Genomic DNA, 17,324 nt, shown 5'->3' with positions numbered 1-17,324 from the left:
GGGATATACTTAGGCTGACATTCAATGGACTAGTGGCAGATGAAATTTAATACAGAGTAGTATGTGGTGATACTTTTCAGTAGAATAAACAAGTGGCGACATTATAGGTTTAAAGGTGTGCAGGAACAGAAAGATCTTTGTGTATTTATACATAATTTTTTCATTGTGGCAGGACACGTGAGAAAGTAGTTAGTAAAACACAAGGGAACTTGGGATTAATAAGCAGAAGCAAAGGATAAAAAGAAAGGGAGGTTATGTTGAACCTTTACGAAACACTGTTTTGGTCACAACTGAAGCATTGTATAGTTTCTGATCACCGTATTTTAGGAAGGATGTAAAAGTCCCAAAGAGATTTACTCAAATGGTTCTAGGTTCAAGGCATTTCAGCTTCAAGGATAGACAGGAGAGGTTGGGGTTGTTCTCTTTTAAGCAAAGAATATTTGAAGGAGATACATGATGATGATACCTACCCTTGTATTTTCAATGTCTTCTGTTTTTGTTTTACATTTAGAGCACTGACAGCTTTTTTAAAATTTTAATTTACTGTTGAACTCACTGCCAATTCTGTTGCAGGTATGCTAACCTTGAAGAAGTTCTGCTCCACTCTCTGACAGTATCTGTCTCTTTTGCCTCGTTCGCCCTTATTGGTTTCTGTTACTGCTGCCTGCTTTGCTGAATGTTTCCACACATTTGATTTTTGTTAAGTGTTTATATAGATAAATTATGCACATGTATGTCCAGGTCCTTCTGCTTCTGCACACCCTTTAAAACCACACCATTTAATGTATGTTGTCTCTCCTTGTTCTCTCTTAACAAAATGTATCATCAGGATAAAGATGGGGGAAAAGTGTCAAGAAAAGCAGTTTGTACAGAGAGTGATTGTAATTTGGAAATGGATGCCATGCCATATTCTCACAGCTACCGTCGGGCAGGAGGTACAGAAGCCTGAGGTTCCACACTACCAGCTCCAAGAATAGCTAATTCCCTTCATCCATTCGGTTCTTGAACCAACCAACACAACTCTAATCACCACTATGGTTTAGCAACGCTATGACCTCTTTGATCACTTTGTGCTAAAATGGACTTTGTATTTTTTTGTTCTGTGTTCTTTCTTGCAAAAATTGTGTATAATTTATGTTTAATTTATATTTTTCTTGTGAATGCTGCTTATACGATGCTATGTGCCTGTGATGCTGCTGCAAGTAAGCTTTTTATTGCACCTGTGCATACATGCACTTGTGCCTATGACAATAAATTCAACTTTGACTTGGGTGGTGAAAAGAGTCGATCACAGTTGTCAAGATGGAAATAGATAAGCCCTTGAGGGAAAATAATTTGCAGGACTACAGGGAACAAGCAGAAGTTTGGGACTGAGCTCCACCAACATGGTATGGCAGTGATTAGTTGAAAGGCCTCCTCCTGTGCCGTAATGATTCTGTAATTCTATGGATGTTTTCAGTAATTGGCCCAAAATATTTGGGTTACAAATGACTGCAAATGTTGAATCCAAAGTGCAAATGTGGAAGCAAAGTAAAAAATATTACGTGTACAGAATGGGTCAGTTTGCAAGTATAAAGAGGATGACAGGTTGAAGCTTTTGGGCAAAGTATTAACAGAAGAGAAACACAATAAGAAAACAATTGTTTTAATCAGATAAAAATGAAGGGGAACAAGAGATATTCAATTCACATTTTGAGTTACTTCAGGCTCCTTAATGCAAAGTTGAGTGCTACAAAAGGGTGGTGAGAAATTAAATAAGCATGCCAATACATTGCAGAAACTGACAACCACACACAAGGAGAAAGGTAAGAACCAAAGGGAAATTAGCTGAAAATGACTGCAGGTACAAAATGAAAACAGAAATAACTTAAAATACATGATATTTGTCAGATTAATTCAGTTCATTTGGCTCGTGCCAGAGTAAAACTGTAACGTTTGATCCACTACCAATGTCCTTCAGTGTTGAATGCCTGTCTATCATTATCATAGAATGACAAATCGTATCTGCTTCAGTTACTGTGCTGGATAATCCCTTCCAAATATTCATTGTCTACACAGGTTTAGAGAGTCATACTGTACAGAAACAGGATCTTTCACCCACCAAGTCTGTGCCAACCATCAAGTACCCAGTTACACTAATCCCTACATTCCCATCAAGATTCTGCCGCTCTCCTGCATGCTAAGGGCAATGTACAGTGAGCTATTAATTCTTTGGTATGTGGGAGGAAACTGGAGCACCCAGAGAAACCCTACACAGGCACAGAGAGAATATGCAAACTCTGCACAGTCAGCACTGGAGTTTTGAACCCAGGTCACCAGAGCATTGAGGCAGTAGCATTACCTGAGGCAGGGCCACTGCACTGCCCCAGTACAAAGTCCCAAGCCTATTATCATCTCAATAACGATCTCAATAAACTGATTGTAATGGTTCAATACTCATGCATTTATAATTAGGTTAATTTGCAAAGTTGTTGACGTTCACAGATACAATTCAGGACATGTGATGATGGTCTTCTGGAATACACTAACGCACAGTTACATATGGAAATCTAAAAGCTGCTGCCAGCCTTCCTCTGCTCCTCCTTAGGATGCCCTCTTGTAGTCTTCACTGAGGCAGTCATCCTAGAATCTGGGAATTGACAAAAAGTTAAGTGCCTTATAATAAGAAAATAAAAAAAAGGCTGAGAACCTGAAATCAGAAGTGAATATACTGGGAATACTCTGCAGATCAGGCAGTATCTGTGGAGAGAAAAACTGTTAATGTTTCAGGTCAATGACCTTTCATCAGAAATGTAACTAGATTTTGACTGGCATGCCAAATTATAATTAATAACAGCCTCTCTGGCCTATATTAGCTAATGTCATATTTTTTGGATTGTCATTCTCTCAGAATATTTCGTTTAATTCTCCGTAGATTTTAAAAGCAGAAAAGTTTATTTTTAAATCAACGCTTCCACCCTGGCCTTTGTTTCACTTGTTGTAAAATGTTTAAAATGTTAGTTAAGAATTAGGGGTTCTTCCTTCCCAGTTTGCAGTCCATCAGAATTCTTCAGAAACTCATCTGATGATATCTCAGTTGCTGGGTACAATCCCCTGTGGCTGGTGCCCGAAAGTGTCTGATATTGAACTGAGGGTGTTCTCTTAAATTCAGTGTTAGGTGCTTTCAGTTTCCACTGATAGTAAAACTTGAATGAGTAGGTGGGAGAGTGTGGGGAAGGGAGGAATTAATGTGAGTGAGTGGGTTACAGGGAATAAGTGGTTCAACAGGACTGCTGGGAATGCTTTGAGAGCTGGCACAGATTTACTGAGCTAAGTGGCCTCCTTCTATGTCATAATTAAACATATATAGCAAAAGTCATGTCACATCCCCACCTTAAGTATAAACAAACTTGTCTTCTTTTCATTTTTGTCACCTGGAATTTAGTCAGCTGCTCCTATGGCCGGTAGCCATGACTTTGATAAAAGAGTGGTGCAAGCTTTAGGAAAATTAAGCAGATGGTCACTTCTCTGTGAATGCCTATCACAAAATGGCTGATGGTTTTCTGTAGCCAGCATCAGCTGGAAGGGTGGATTATGGGGTTCAAAGCCTCCCCTCTCTCCCTTGGCTGCTCACACCCACAGCAGCTAAGTACAGGTACAACGGAAACCATGCCATTAACAAGTGAGAAATGGTAACTGCTGCTGGTCTTCTAAAAATGAGACCCTGGAGCCTCCACTAGTCAGTGGGCACCTTGCCATTTATGGCCACTGGCTATGCTGACTTCCTCATTGTGCGCTGCATGCTGGTCAACAGGGCCAACTGCAGACAGCGGCTGCTGCCGGCTGTGGGCAGCGGCCGTACCCCAAGTCTGAAGGTCAACCTGAAGAGTTGGAGGAGGGCTGCAATGAGGAAGGACAACAGAACACGAACAGCATCCTCTCCCAGCAGAGCAGAGGGGAGAAACATTCACTATGGACTGTAGAGGATTGTCTCATTCAGAGGTGTTTTTCATAGCAAACCTGCTCTATCATAGGCCCCAATCCAGAAAAAGTTACCCTTTCCACACTACAGTCCTTAACATTACATAGTGCATACTTCACCAGCAATCATCCATGAGAGCCCATATAAAACAATAATTATCCCACACATCCTAGTTTGCAGGACCACCTGCTCTGATCAAAAAACATCAGTGAATGAGTACTTAATCCAATTACAGAAACACTCGCTACAATGTTTTCAATAATGTGCAGCTCACCGTGATATCTCTTTTGTCAGGTACAAAATATCTTTTTTTGTCGTGCTTGGATGAATTGGAATTCTCGCAGTGGAGAAGACAGCTGGAGCCACTTCTCACCAAATCCTTCCTAGGAAGTGACCCCTTGGCACATAGCACCTCCCTGGAATGTATCCCTCATATGAGGACTGCCATGCTTCTTTGAGTGAATCTGGGAGCTATCTTCCTCTCCCGTGCAATCTCTCTCTCCTCCATGGCAGTCATAGTTTGTGTTGCTTGTATCTAGCTGCCACGGGGAATGTGTGTTAAATGACTGAAGCCCTTCTTGGATTGGGTGCGTGATACATTGTGGGCAGCTACATTCAATTGAGTATGATCCTGATGTGAACTGGACAGGTCTTATTTTTGTGCATGTTTCTGGGTGATCCGAGCACTGTTTCAAATATCTGTTGGGCAAATATTATAAATTGTATACAGTACGTCATATGGGGAAAACAGCATCCTCTAAATGTTGAATGCGTATTGCTTCATTGTATTTATAATCATTGTGATTTGCTGTGCAGTTGATTTTGAGGATATCCATTAAAAACCTCAAAACTGTTGCTGTGCAGTATCCAGGAGATTGACACCATTTAGTTAGTAGTTTTTTTTATTTTCATTCTCCTACCATGTTTTCATAAAGTTGTACTTAGCGACACTACTTTCTCTGAAATCCCATTGTTCTTGATCAAATCAGTGGTCCTGATTGTTTTGAGTTCCCTAGCTTTCCGTGTTTCCTCACTTGTTGTTGTTCTTGTTTTGCTTATCACCACCATTCCAGTTTGGGTAGTAGTTCCTGATTCAGTGGCACGTTTGGCTTTTCATGCCAGCAAGACTGAGTTTTACTATAGAGGCCCACTGTTACAAAAAACTTTCTCCACCAAACTTAAAATTGGACTCCTGAGGGAACAACCATCTCTCTCCTGGCTTTCCATGTGTCCCGACTCTCCCCAGTTCATTTCCCCAGCCACTCCTGGCATTTTGTCTTTTGACTTTTCCCTTCCCTGCTGTCATTCCATTTTCTCATTGTCATTCATACCCTTTTTCCTCTCCTCCTTTCCCCGGTGGATGGCATGGTTTCTCTGAACTTTTGAAGTGACAGTGATCACTTCACACCTCTTTCTCTGATATTAGCCGTGGCTGAAATCATTATGAATGGCAACAGCATAAAGAGCAGAAGTGAAATTGATGGGACCTGAGATCGATGGGACCTGATCTTTATTCATTAATGTGCAGTTTGGTAGGCAAAATGCTGACTCCTGGATATAATATACAAGGTTGGTGAAATCTAAATCCACAAAGCAACAGAAGTGAATCTGAAAATATTTTCTTCTCTTCACATTGACCCCTTTTCTCTTTTCTGCAGAATAATACAGTTTGGAAGCCAGATTCTTGCCAAGACTGCAGCTGCCACAGCGATATTGTCCTATGCACGGTTACCCAATGTCAGAACCCACAGTGTGATTTCCACAAGGTAATTCTGTATCTGTGCATCTTTCGTATCTCTTGACATCAGTGATGAGGACTTTACTAAGATTTTACTAGAAACTTGTCTGTGGACATTAATAGCTTATATTTTGCAGATTTTTCGGGATAAGTATTGTATTATAAATATATTTGATACATGAATAATTATGTTTAATTTACAATTTTTTTTAATTATCTGAAAGAATGCTGTCTTAAAATGGAGAAAGAGACACTAATGAACACTTTGAACTATACTGGAGTATCCAGGCTAAGGACAGCAACAAACAAACTGCTGGAGGAATTCAGCAGCATCTGTGGAGGGTGGGGAGGAGAATAGTCAACGTTACTGATGCAGGGTTGCAACCCAAAATGTTAACAATCCCTTTTCCTGCTGATTTCCTCCAGCAGTTTGCTTGTTACTGCACCAGCATCTGCAGTCTCTCGTGCTTCCAGGCTGAGGGCAAGCTCACTTGGAAGTCAAACTATGTTGGATGGCATTCCAAATAGTCTTGCATCCTGTTGAAGAAAGACAAAGTGAAATGTGGCACAGATGAGCTGTTAGAGATCTTGCCATGGAAGATTTCAGTTAGGGTGTGCCAGCAGTTTAAAGGAGTGTGCATGCAAGGAACCAGGTCTGACTCCAGATGTTATGACACACTTGAAGGTAATGTTTGTAGGTAGTTCTTCTAGATGCCTGGATCCCCTGGTGATAGACAAGTGGGATCTAAGGAAATTCCCCCAGACCTCATTCGTTCTCTATTGCTTGCTCTATTAAGAACAGTGTTTGGAGAAGAAGAGAGATTCATCTGCCTTGGGCCCTGTACAATTTGGTAACCATGTATCCACTGAGAGAAGAACTAGCATTGTGACCTCAATTTAGGGCAAGACAGCAGTTTAAAGTATTGCTAATTATGACCTACAGGGCAGGGATAGTTATAGTATAGATCATAGAACTTTATTAAATGCCAATTTTGATTCCTTGTTTACATGGATACCACATTTATATTGCACCATGTAGTCACCGCTATGGAATTCCTTCTACATGAGGTAAAAATCTTTACTGATGAGAGAGTAATATTTATTCAATAGAGCAAAACTGCCAAACGAGTGATCTGAAACAGTGCCTTGAGGCAAAACAAGATAAAATATGTCACCTCCCATGCTGACAGACGTGAAAAGGTAGAAGTAAGCTTCATGTGTGGTATTGAGAACAAAGCCTGGTTGACAGGCATATATTTTGTTATTGCTGTAAATGCATATATGAAAAGGGGATTTTGTGCACTATCTATTAATATCAAAAAATCTTCACATTGGTCCATCAAAAAAGATCATTTGAAGATCATGCTCTCTTGTATTTTTGTTTTTTTAAAAAATAATCGTGGATTTTTGCCTCCACTTCCATATCTGCAATCCATTCCAAGTTTTGTTTATTTTTTGGATGAAGAAGATACTTTGAATCATAGAACCATTGAACAATACGGCACGATACAAGCCCTTCGGCCCACCATGTTGTGCTGCCCTTCAAACCACACCCAAGACTATCTAACCCCTTCCTCCCACATATCCCTCTAACTTAAATTCCTCCATATGCTTATCTAACAATCTCTTGAACTTGTCCAATGTATCAGCCTCCACCACCACCCCAGGTAGCGCATTCCATGCACCAACCACTCTCTGGGTGAAAAACCTCCCTCTGACATCATCCTTGAACTTCCCACCCAATACCTTAAAGCCATGTCCTCTTGTTTTGAGCATTGGCGCCCTGGAAAAGAGGCGCTGGCTGTCCACTCTATCTATTCCTCTCAATATCTTGTAGACCTCTATCATGTCTCCCCTCATCCTCCTCCTCTCCAATGAGAACAGCCCTAGCTCCTTTAGTCTCTCCTCATAATCCATACTCTCTAATCCAGGCAGCATCCTGGTAAATCTCCTCTGCACCCTTTCCAACGCCTCCACATCCTTCCTATAATGAGGCGACCAGAACTGGACACAGTACTCTATAAGTGTGGCCTAACCAGAGTTTTGTAAAGCTGCATCATCACTTCGCGGCTCTTAAACTCGATCCCCCGACTTATGAAAGCTAACATCCCATGAGCTTTCTTAACTACCCTATCCACCTGCGAGGCAACTTTCAGTGATCTGTGGATATGAACCCCCAGATCCCTCTGCTCCTCTACACTGCCCAGAATCCTGCCATTTACCTTGTACTCTGCCTCGGAATTTGTCCTTCCAAAGTGTACAACCTCACACTTCTCTGGATTGAACTCCATCTGCCACTTGTCAGCCCAGCTCTGCATCCTATCAATATCCCTCTGCAAGCTTTGAAAGCCCTCCACACTATCCACAACACCACTAATCTTTGTGTCATCTGCAAACTTGCTAACCCAGCCTTCCACCCCTTCATCTATGTCGTTAATAAATACCACAAAAAGTAGAGGTCCCAGAACCGATCCCTGCTGGACACCACTAGTCACAGCCCTCCAATCTGAATGCACTCCCTCCACCACAATCCTCTGCTTTCTACAGGCAAGCCTATTCTGAATCCACATGGCCAAGCTTCCCCGGATCCCTTGGCCTCTGACCTTCTGAAGAAGCCTACCATGCGGAACCTTGTCAAACGCCTTACTAAAATCCATGTAGACCACATCCACTGCACTACCCTCATCAATCTTCCTGGTCACCTCCTCAAAGAACCCTGTCAGGCTTGTGAGGCAAGATCTTCCCTTCACAAAGCCATGCTGGCTGTCCCTAATCAGTCCATGTTTCTCCAAATGCTCATAGATCCTATCTCTTATAATCCTTTCCACAGACGTAAGGCTCACCAGTCTGTAATTCCCTGGACTATCCCTACTACCTTTTTTGAATAAGGGGACAACATTCGCCACCCTCCAATCCTCCGGTACCATCCCCGTTGATAACAAGGACTCAAAGATCCTAACCAACGGTTCAGCAATCTCCTCCCTCGCCTCACGAAGCAGCCTGGGGAAGATTCCGTCAGGACCCGGGGACTTATCTGTCCTAATATTTTCTAACAACTCCAACACATCCTCTCCCTTAATATCTACATACTCTAGAACATTACCCTCACCAACACTGTTCTCAGCATCATCAAGACCCCTCTCCTTGGTGAATACCGAAGAGAAGTATTCATTGAGAACCTCACCCACTTCCACAGCTTCCAGGCACATCCTCCCACCTTCGTCTTTAATCGGACCTACCTTTACCCTAGCCATCCTTCTGCTCTTCACGTACGAGAAAAAGGCCTTGGGATTCTCGTTAACCCTACTCGCCAAAGCCTTTTCATGTCCCCTTCTTGCTCTCCTTGGCCCTTTCTTAAGTTTCTTCCTTGCTACTCTATATTCCTCACAAGCCCTATCTGATCCTTGCTGCTTACACGTTATGTATGCTGCCCTCTTCTTCCTAGCTGATTGTTCCACCTCTCTCGTCACCCACAGTTCCTTCACCCTGCCATTCCTTCTCTGCCTCACCGGGACAAATTTATCCCTAACATCCTGCAAAAGATCCCTGAACATCGACCACATCTCCATAGTACATTTCCCTTCAAAAATGTCACCCCAATTTACACTCCCAAGTTCTCGCCTTATAGCCTCATAATTCGCCTTCCCCCAATTAAATATCTTCCTGCCCTCTTTGCTCCATTCCCTGTCCATGACAATTCTAAAGGTTATGGAGCAATGGTCACTGTCCCCCAAATGCTTACCCACCGATAGATCTGCCACCTGACCCAGTTCATTACCTAAAACTAGATCTAATATGGCATTCCCTCTAGTCGGTCTGTCAACATACTGTGTCAGGAATCCGTCCTGGACGCAGTTAACAAACTACGCCCCGTCTAAACCTTTGGCACTAAGTAGGTGCCAATCAATATTTGGATAGTTGAAGTCTCCCATTATAATAACCCTGTTATTTTCGCATCTCTCCAAAAACTGCCTCCCAATCTGCTCCTCAGTATCCCTACTGCTACTGGGGGGCCTATAGAATACTCCCAGGAGGGTAACTGCCCCTTTCTTATTCCTAACTTCCACCCATATTGACTCTGGAGAGGATCCTTCTACATTATCTACACTTTCTGCAGCTGTAACTGTGTACCTGACCAGTATCGCCACCCCTCCTCCTCTTCTCCCCCCCCTCTCCCTATCCCTTTTAAAACACTGAAAACCAGGAATATTCAATATCCATTCCTGCCCCAATGTCAGCCATGGCTCTGTAATAGCCACAATATCATAGTCCGATGTACTTACCCAAGCACTCAGTTCATCTCCCTTATTCCTGATGCTTCTCGCATTCAAGTAAATGCACTTTAGCCCATCCACCTTACTACTTTTGTAGCCTGTACTCTGCTTCTCCTTCCTCAAAGCCTCTCCACCTGTCAGATCTGACTTTTCCCCATCCCCTTCTTCCTCTGACCTACTCCTCAGATTCCCTTCCCCCTCGGAATCTAGTTTAAACCCTCCTGAACCACCCTAGCAAACCTGGCCGCAAGGATATTGGCCCCCCTCAAGTTCGGGTGTAACCCGTCCTCTCTGTACAGGTCTCACCTCCCCAAGAAGAGATCCCAATGATCCAAAAATCTAAAACCCTCCCTCCTGCACCAACTTCTCAGCCATGCATTTATCTGCCATCTCCTCCTATTCCTACCTTCACTATCACATGGCACTGGCAGCAATCCCGAGGTCGCTACCCTCGAGGTCCTGTCCTTCAACCTTCTGCCTAGCTTGCTAAACTCACTTTTCAGGACCTCATCCCTCTTCCCACCTATGTCGTTGGTACCAACATGAACTACGACTTCTGGCTGTTCTCCCTCCCGCTCTAGAACCCTGTGGACCCGATCAGAGACATCCTGGACCCTGGCACCTGGGAGGCAACAAACCATCCGGGATTCATGCTCGCTGCCACAGAACCTCCTGTTTCCCTGACTATCGAGTCCCCTATCACTACTGCCTTCCTCTTCTCCTCTCTTCCCTTCTGAGCAGCAGGACCAGTCCCAGTGCCACAGACCTGTCTACTGCTACTAGGCCCCGGCAGGTCATCTCCCTCAACAGCCTCCAAAGTGGAAAACCTGCTACTGAGGGGAACAGCCTCCGGGGTCCTCTGCTCTATCTGCCTGTTTGTTTTCTTTTTCCTTTTCCCTCCCCTGACAGTCACCCTTCTATCTCCTTCCTGGACTCCAGAATTACCTGCTCTAAGGGGGGTGACCATCTCCTTATGTACAGTATCTACAAAACTGTCCCCCTCCCTGATGCTGCGCAGTGTTTGAAGCTGTAACTCCAGCTCATCGATTTTGAGCAGAAGTTCCTCCAGCCTCAAGCACTCACTGCAGATGTGGCCATCGTGGACCGCAGCAAGGTCTACGAGTTCCCACATCAAGCAGCTGCAGCATACCACCCTGTCCTCCATCTGACCTAATTCCTTTTTTTGTCCCCCTAGTTTTTCCTACTTAAATATTTATCACAGGTAACAGGTAAACCTTACCTTTACCTACCTACCAGCTACTCACCTGCCTTGCCCCTTTACACCGAAGCCCCTTAAACCAAAGCCCGACTGCTCTGCTCCCTCTCACTCAGCTGCCCGCTCTGACGCTGCCCACTGGATATGGCGGTTTGATTTTTAAACTGCCCACGCCGCGCCTGCGCAGTCCAGCCCCCACTCTTCCCAACTAAAACTTATAGAAACACTTAAAAAAGAACCTTATAAAAATCTAACCCTAATAATCACAACCCTATTAAAAACTAACCCTTATAATTAAAACCCTATTAAAAAATAGATAAAAAAGTAAAACTTAAAACTTATCTGTTCCGAAGTCTTCTGAAGCGAAACCCACAGAGCCTCCGAAGTTTTTTTTGATACCTGTCATAAAATTTACTTATTGAATCCAAGTCTCCTATCTTCTTACTGTTTATCTTAAAATACTGTTTCAGATAAAACTTTGCCTGTTATTTTTTATCTACACGTATATTTAAGGAAGTTTCCAGTAGTTGGAAATGGGTAGTATTGTTAAAAAGAATTCTGCTCACTGAAGCCTGAAGTCCCAGCAGGTTCAAGAACAGCTGCTACCCTTCAACCATTCAGTTCTTGAACCAACTGGCAAAACCCTAATTACTACCTCAGTAGAGTGATACTATGCCCACTTTGCACCACAATGGACTTTGTATTTTTTTTGTGCTAATTGTGTTCTTTCTTGTAAAAATTGTGTATAATTTATTTTTAATTTATGTTTTCCTTGTGAATGTTGAGTATCTGATGCTATGTGCCTGTGATGCTGCTGCAAGTAAGTTTTTCATTGCACCTGTGCACACATGTACTTATGCATATGACAATTGACTTCGGCTGTACACACCGATGATTTGAATATTAGACTAGAAAAGGGTGAGTTCCAACTAATATCATCGTAAATAATTTCAAGTTTTTGGGTTTCTTGGAGTTGTGAATGCTGTTGATGTTATCAACATGACAGTATCCCCCAGGGGCAAACCTCATGTGAATTTGCAGCAGGCTTGGAGCTGCTTTGTTCTTTAATATTTTGTCACCTCCCTAACTTAACCTCTCATTGCTCCTGCTTCAGTTTACCTCCCTCTGAAATCCTCATCAGCATCTCTGTTATCTTTAGATTTGGCAGTTTCAATGCATTTCCATCTGATATCCCTCATTCTACCCTTAAACTTAAGATTATTTGATAGTTTGCTGCCTGAGTCCTCTTCAGTCCTGTGGATGATAACTAGATTTGGCTTCCAGTTAACCAATGCATTAATATCACCCATCAATGTAATCTCCAGCTCTGCAACCCTCCAAACTATCTGTGCTGCCTTTATTATGGCCTCTTGACCAATTCCACCATTGGTAGCTGAACTGCCAATACCCAAAGCTTTGGGGTCTTCTCCCTAAGTCACTTCTTCTGTTTCTGCCCCTTTCTTTTTTAAGCCAACCCCGAAAGCACATCTCCTTGATCAACCTTTCGGCCATCTCCACTGCAATCGTGCTTGAAAATGCTGTATGGCATTATGCCAAGCTAACAGAATTGCACAAATAGAAATGTTTTTTCATGTTATTATTGTTCGTCTGACTTCTCAGTCCTATGTTAACAACAAGAGCACCCATCAAAGGTGGCATTCCTCTTTAGTTTAACATTCCAGAAGGAATTGCACGCCCTGCCTTGTTTTATGAATCAACTATCTCCTGCCCCTCATGTCTCACTTTGGGGCAGTGATGCTCTGTCAGAGCTTCTGAGTTCCCAGGCTGTGACAGTGGTGCAACATTCAAGTTTGTCAGTGTTGGGTTTATCCATGAGCATTCCTGATGTTGCAGGTCCAGAGCTTCATATTGAGGAGTGAATGTTACCTGTGCATGATATCTTTTAACATGGGGTGGTCATGGCACACCAGCAAGGTTTTGGTCTTCTGACAAGGGGGCCCAAGCAGACTGGAGACCAGGCTGACTTATTATTGCCAAAAAAGCTAAAGCTTTAAAGTTTAGTGGCATGGGTTTTCTAATTTATTGCTTCAGCTGGTCCTACAAAGAGCATTTCCTGAACTGTAACCATAAAAATTAGACCATTCCAGTTCGTAAACCAAAATGCTCCTTCCATACCATTCACATTTGGAATTAGTAATTGTAACTATTGATTGTCACATGCATTCTGTGCAAGAATGATATTTTATTGACATTTTGGTGGCACATTTAGAAAGTACTTTGTGACATTCCCATGTTACCTTGTTATTTTGCATATCACATCCATTGTTTAATGAGATTAGCAGATGTTATCATGAATATGTAATAAAAGTAAGGTAATTAAAATACTTTTGCTGCAGATATAATCAATGTTAAACAACTTTTACCTTATAATTTAAAAAATTATAGATTTCATGTAAAATTTTTTACAACCTTTGTTTTTCTTTTCCCATTTTAAGGGGGAAGTCTTCAAAATAAATCCAAATAATTGCTGCCCTGAGTGTGCCTTGAGGACACAAAACTTCTGTGATTACGAAGGACAGATTCATGGGGTAAGATGCTGGAGGTTTTCAGCTATTTCATGGGGAATCAAAAATCTGATTTGACAGCAAGTATATCTTTGACACTTAACAATATTTTGTTTTCATCCAGTCATAATCATCTGGTAAATAAACAACTCATCACTTTATCATACCCTCCATGTCTCTGACATCCAATTTTGCATCATGATTTAACTTTGTAAGGTCTTATGAAAATATCTGTAACTTTTCAGGACTCTTATCATAAAAGTGTCCCATTCTCAGTGGTAACAATGGTAACATCAACTGCATTTTACAGTAGAGAATTTTACATGTGATAGATAGGGATGCAAGATATGACAGTACGGATGGGTTTGATAGATTTTGGTTTATGGTAAAATAGGGACAGCAGAGTGATGAGTAAGCCAAGTTAATGGAGAATGAAGGAAGGCAGCCAAATAAGGAGAACATTGGATTAAACAAATCTGGTGATGATAAAAGCATGGTTAAGAATTTCAGCAGCGGTGGGCTGAGGTAGACAGTGTTAAAGTGACAGAAATAGATTCTTTGTGTGATAGAGAGTGCTTCTTTTGGAACCAGATATTATGAGAGAAATACAACAGGTGGTTGACAGTGTCATGCTTATGACCAGAATGAGTTTCCACATGGAATTGCCCCTCTAACCCCTGAAAGTAAAGAAGAATCTGCAATGAAGAATTCCTTTGGGCAATCTTGAGACTTACTTGCGATCAAAGATACTCTGCATACCTGCTCCTACTCACTAGCTATTTAATAAATTATAGGCTTTGTGTAGGTGCTCAGGTCTTTAACAAGAACTCAGAATTAAAAGCACAAATAAAATGACTATTGTTTTAAAAAATAAATAATAGTTATTTATTGTAATTTGAGGGGTAAAGGTGCTCTGATTACCTGATTTTTTTTTGCAGGATGGCACCGAATGGATGAGTTCAGATTGTACTGTTTGTTCCTGTACCAACAAGCAAGTTAAATGTAGCCCAAAATATTGTCCCTCCATATCTTGTGGGAGAGGAGAGACCATGTACAACCCACCTGGAGACTGCTGCCCAATATGTGTCAAGACTGGAGGTGACACATCAAATATTTCTGCTTGCATTGCCTAGAAGCTTTGATGGGTTAATTGTCATGATGTTTGTTTTACTTATAAGTAACAATTTATGATTCATTGGTAATTAAAAGGAGAATAATTGCATGAAAAGATGTCAACAGAATAAACATTTTGAGATACTTTTTTATATAGTCTTTAAGAGACAGATTAACTGATTTGATGGCACTCTTGCCACTGAGTTAACCCATCCTCCACTGATCCAACTGATCCCCACCCACCTCTGTAACTTGATCATATAGAACATAGAATGTTACAGCACAGTTCAGGCCCTTCGGCCCACAATGTTGTGCCGACCTTTTAACTTAGTCTAAGATCAATCTAACCCTTCCCTCCCACATACCCCTCCATATTTCTATCATGCATGTGCCTCTCTAAAATGCCCCTAATATATCTGCCTCTACCAGCACACCTGGCAGCGCGTTCCACGCACCCACCACTCTCTATGTACTTACCTCTGATATTCCCCCTGTACTTTTGTCCATTCACCATAAAATGATGCTTCCTTGTGTTAGCCATTTCTGCCCTGGGAAAAAGTCTCTGGCGGTCCACTCAATCTATTGGCTCTTATCATCTTGTACACCTCTATCAGGTCACTTCTCATTCTCTTTCATTCCAAAGAGAAAAGTCCTAGCTCGCTCAACCTTGTCCTCATAAGACATGCTCTCCAATACAGGTAGCATCCTGGTAAATCTCCTCTGCGCCCTTCCTAAAGCTTCCAAATCCTTCTTATAGTGAGGTGACCAGAACTGAACACAATATTCTAAGTGTGGTCTAACCAGAGTTTTATAGAGCTGCAACACTACCTGGTGGCTCTTGAACACAATTACTGGACTAATGAAGGTCAACATGCCATACGCCTTCTTAACAACCCTATCAACTTGCATGGCAACTTTGAGGAATCTGTGGACTTGGACCCCAAGGTCCCTCTGTTCCTCCACACTGCTAAGATTCCTGCCATTAACCTTGAATTCTGCCTTCAAATTCGACCTTCCAAAGTGTATCACTTCACACTTTTCCAGGTTGATATCCATCTGTCACTTCTCAGTCCAGCTCTGCATCCTATCAATGTCCCGTTGTAAACCTCAACAACCTTCTGCACTATCCACAACACCACCAACCTTTGTGTCATCTGCAAACTTAGTATCCCACCTCTCCGCTTCCTCATCCAAGTCATTTATAAAAATCACAAAGAACAGGGGTCCCGGAACAGATCTCTACAGAACACCGCTGGTCACCGACCTCCAGGCAGAATATGGTTCATCTACAACCACCCTCCATCTTCTATGGGCGAGCCGATTCTGAATCCACACAGCCAAGTTTCCCTGGATCCCATGCCTCCCAACCTTCTGAATGAGCCTTATCAAATGCCTTATTGAAGTCCGTCTACACCACATTCACTGCTCTACCCTCATCAATGTGTTTTGTCACATCCTCAAAGAATTCAGACAGGCTCGTGAGGCATGACCTGCCCCTCACAAAGCCATGCTGACTATCTCTAATTCTCCAAATGCTTATAGATCCTGTCCCTAAGAATCTTTGCCAGTAATTTGCCCACCACTGAAGTAAGACTCACTGGCCTGTAACTCCCAGGGTTATCCCTACTCCCTTTCTTGAACAAAGGATTAACATTTGCCACCCTCCAATCATCTGGTACTACTCCTGTGGATATACTGTAATCTAGATTGCCCTGTCAGTGCTGTACAGAGGGAATACTACATTGTTGAAAGTTCCACCTTTCAGTCGATATATTAAAGTGAAGTTCCAAAAGCTTGTTCATATGGACGTAAAAGATGTCTTAATGTAACCTAAAGGGCTCAAAGGTGCAGCAGTGCCTCACAGTCACCCAAAGTTCCTCAGTCATTTCCATGAGTCAAAAAGATTCAGTGGTCATTCATCTCATTTATTGACATCTTTATTAGTCACATGTACATTGAAACACATAGTGAAATGCATCTTTTGCACTGTAGAGTGTTCTGGGGGCAGCCCACAAGTGTCGCCACGCTTCCATTGCCCACATAGCATGCCCACAACTTCCTAACCCGTACGTCTTTGGAATGTGGGAGGAAACCGGAGCACCCGGAGGAAACCCACGCAGACACGGGAGAATGTACAAACTCCTTACAGGCAGCAGCTGGAATTGAACCCAGGTCGTTGGCGCTGTAAAGCATTACGCTAACCACCACACTACCATGCCTGCCCAGCAGTGTATAGGACCTTGCCTTGTGTGAATCAGCTGCCATCAACTGATATCTGTGGTACAATTGTGGACACTTAAGTTGCTGTTTAAATGCAAATTATTTTTTTATTCCAGTTTCAGTTCTTTTTAAATGAAGATGTACTCTTTAGGTTCATGTCTATTTGGGTATGAAAGTAAAAGCCGAACTGACCCCAACCTGATCAGAGCCAGCCTGAATCCAAGCCCAAGTCCTTACATTATTTTCCAAGCCTGATCCAACCTGACCCAACTAGATC

At 42.4% G+C, this 17,324-nt stretch overlaps 1 protein-coding gene across 1 annotated transcript in view; it reads left to right on the top strand.

Annotated features, from left to right (window-relative positions):
• Window positions 1-17,324, top strand: part of fras1 (Fraser extracellular matrix complex subunit 1) — a 397,669-nt gene that overhangs the window by 154,941 nt on the left and 225,404 nt on the right. Inside the window, exons 3-5 of the mRNA XM_052040656.1 lie at window positions 5,620-5,727; window positions 13,646-13,738; window positions 14,653-14,812. Coding sequence (XP_051896616.1) covers window positions 5,620-5,727; window positions 13,646-13,738; window positions 14,653-14,812 — 361 coding nt within the window. The remainder of the gene's footprint in view (window positions 1-5,619; window positions 5,728-13,645; window positions 13,739-14,652; window positions 14,813-17,324) is intronic.

The sequence above is a fragment of the Pristis pectinata genome, chromosome 2 (assembly GCF_009764475.1).
Source record: "Pristis pectinata isolate sPriPec2 chromosome 2, sPriPec2.1.pri, whole genome shotgun sequence".
NCBI lineage: Eukaryota > Metazoa > Chordata > Chondrichthyes > Rhinopristiformes > Pristidae > Pristis > Pristis pectinata.
This window is presented reverse-complemented; position numbering and strand designations above follow the sequence as displayed.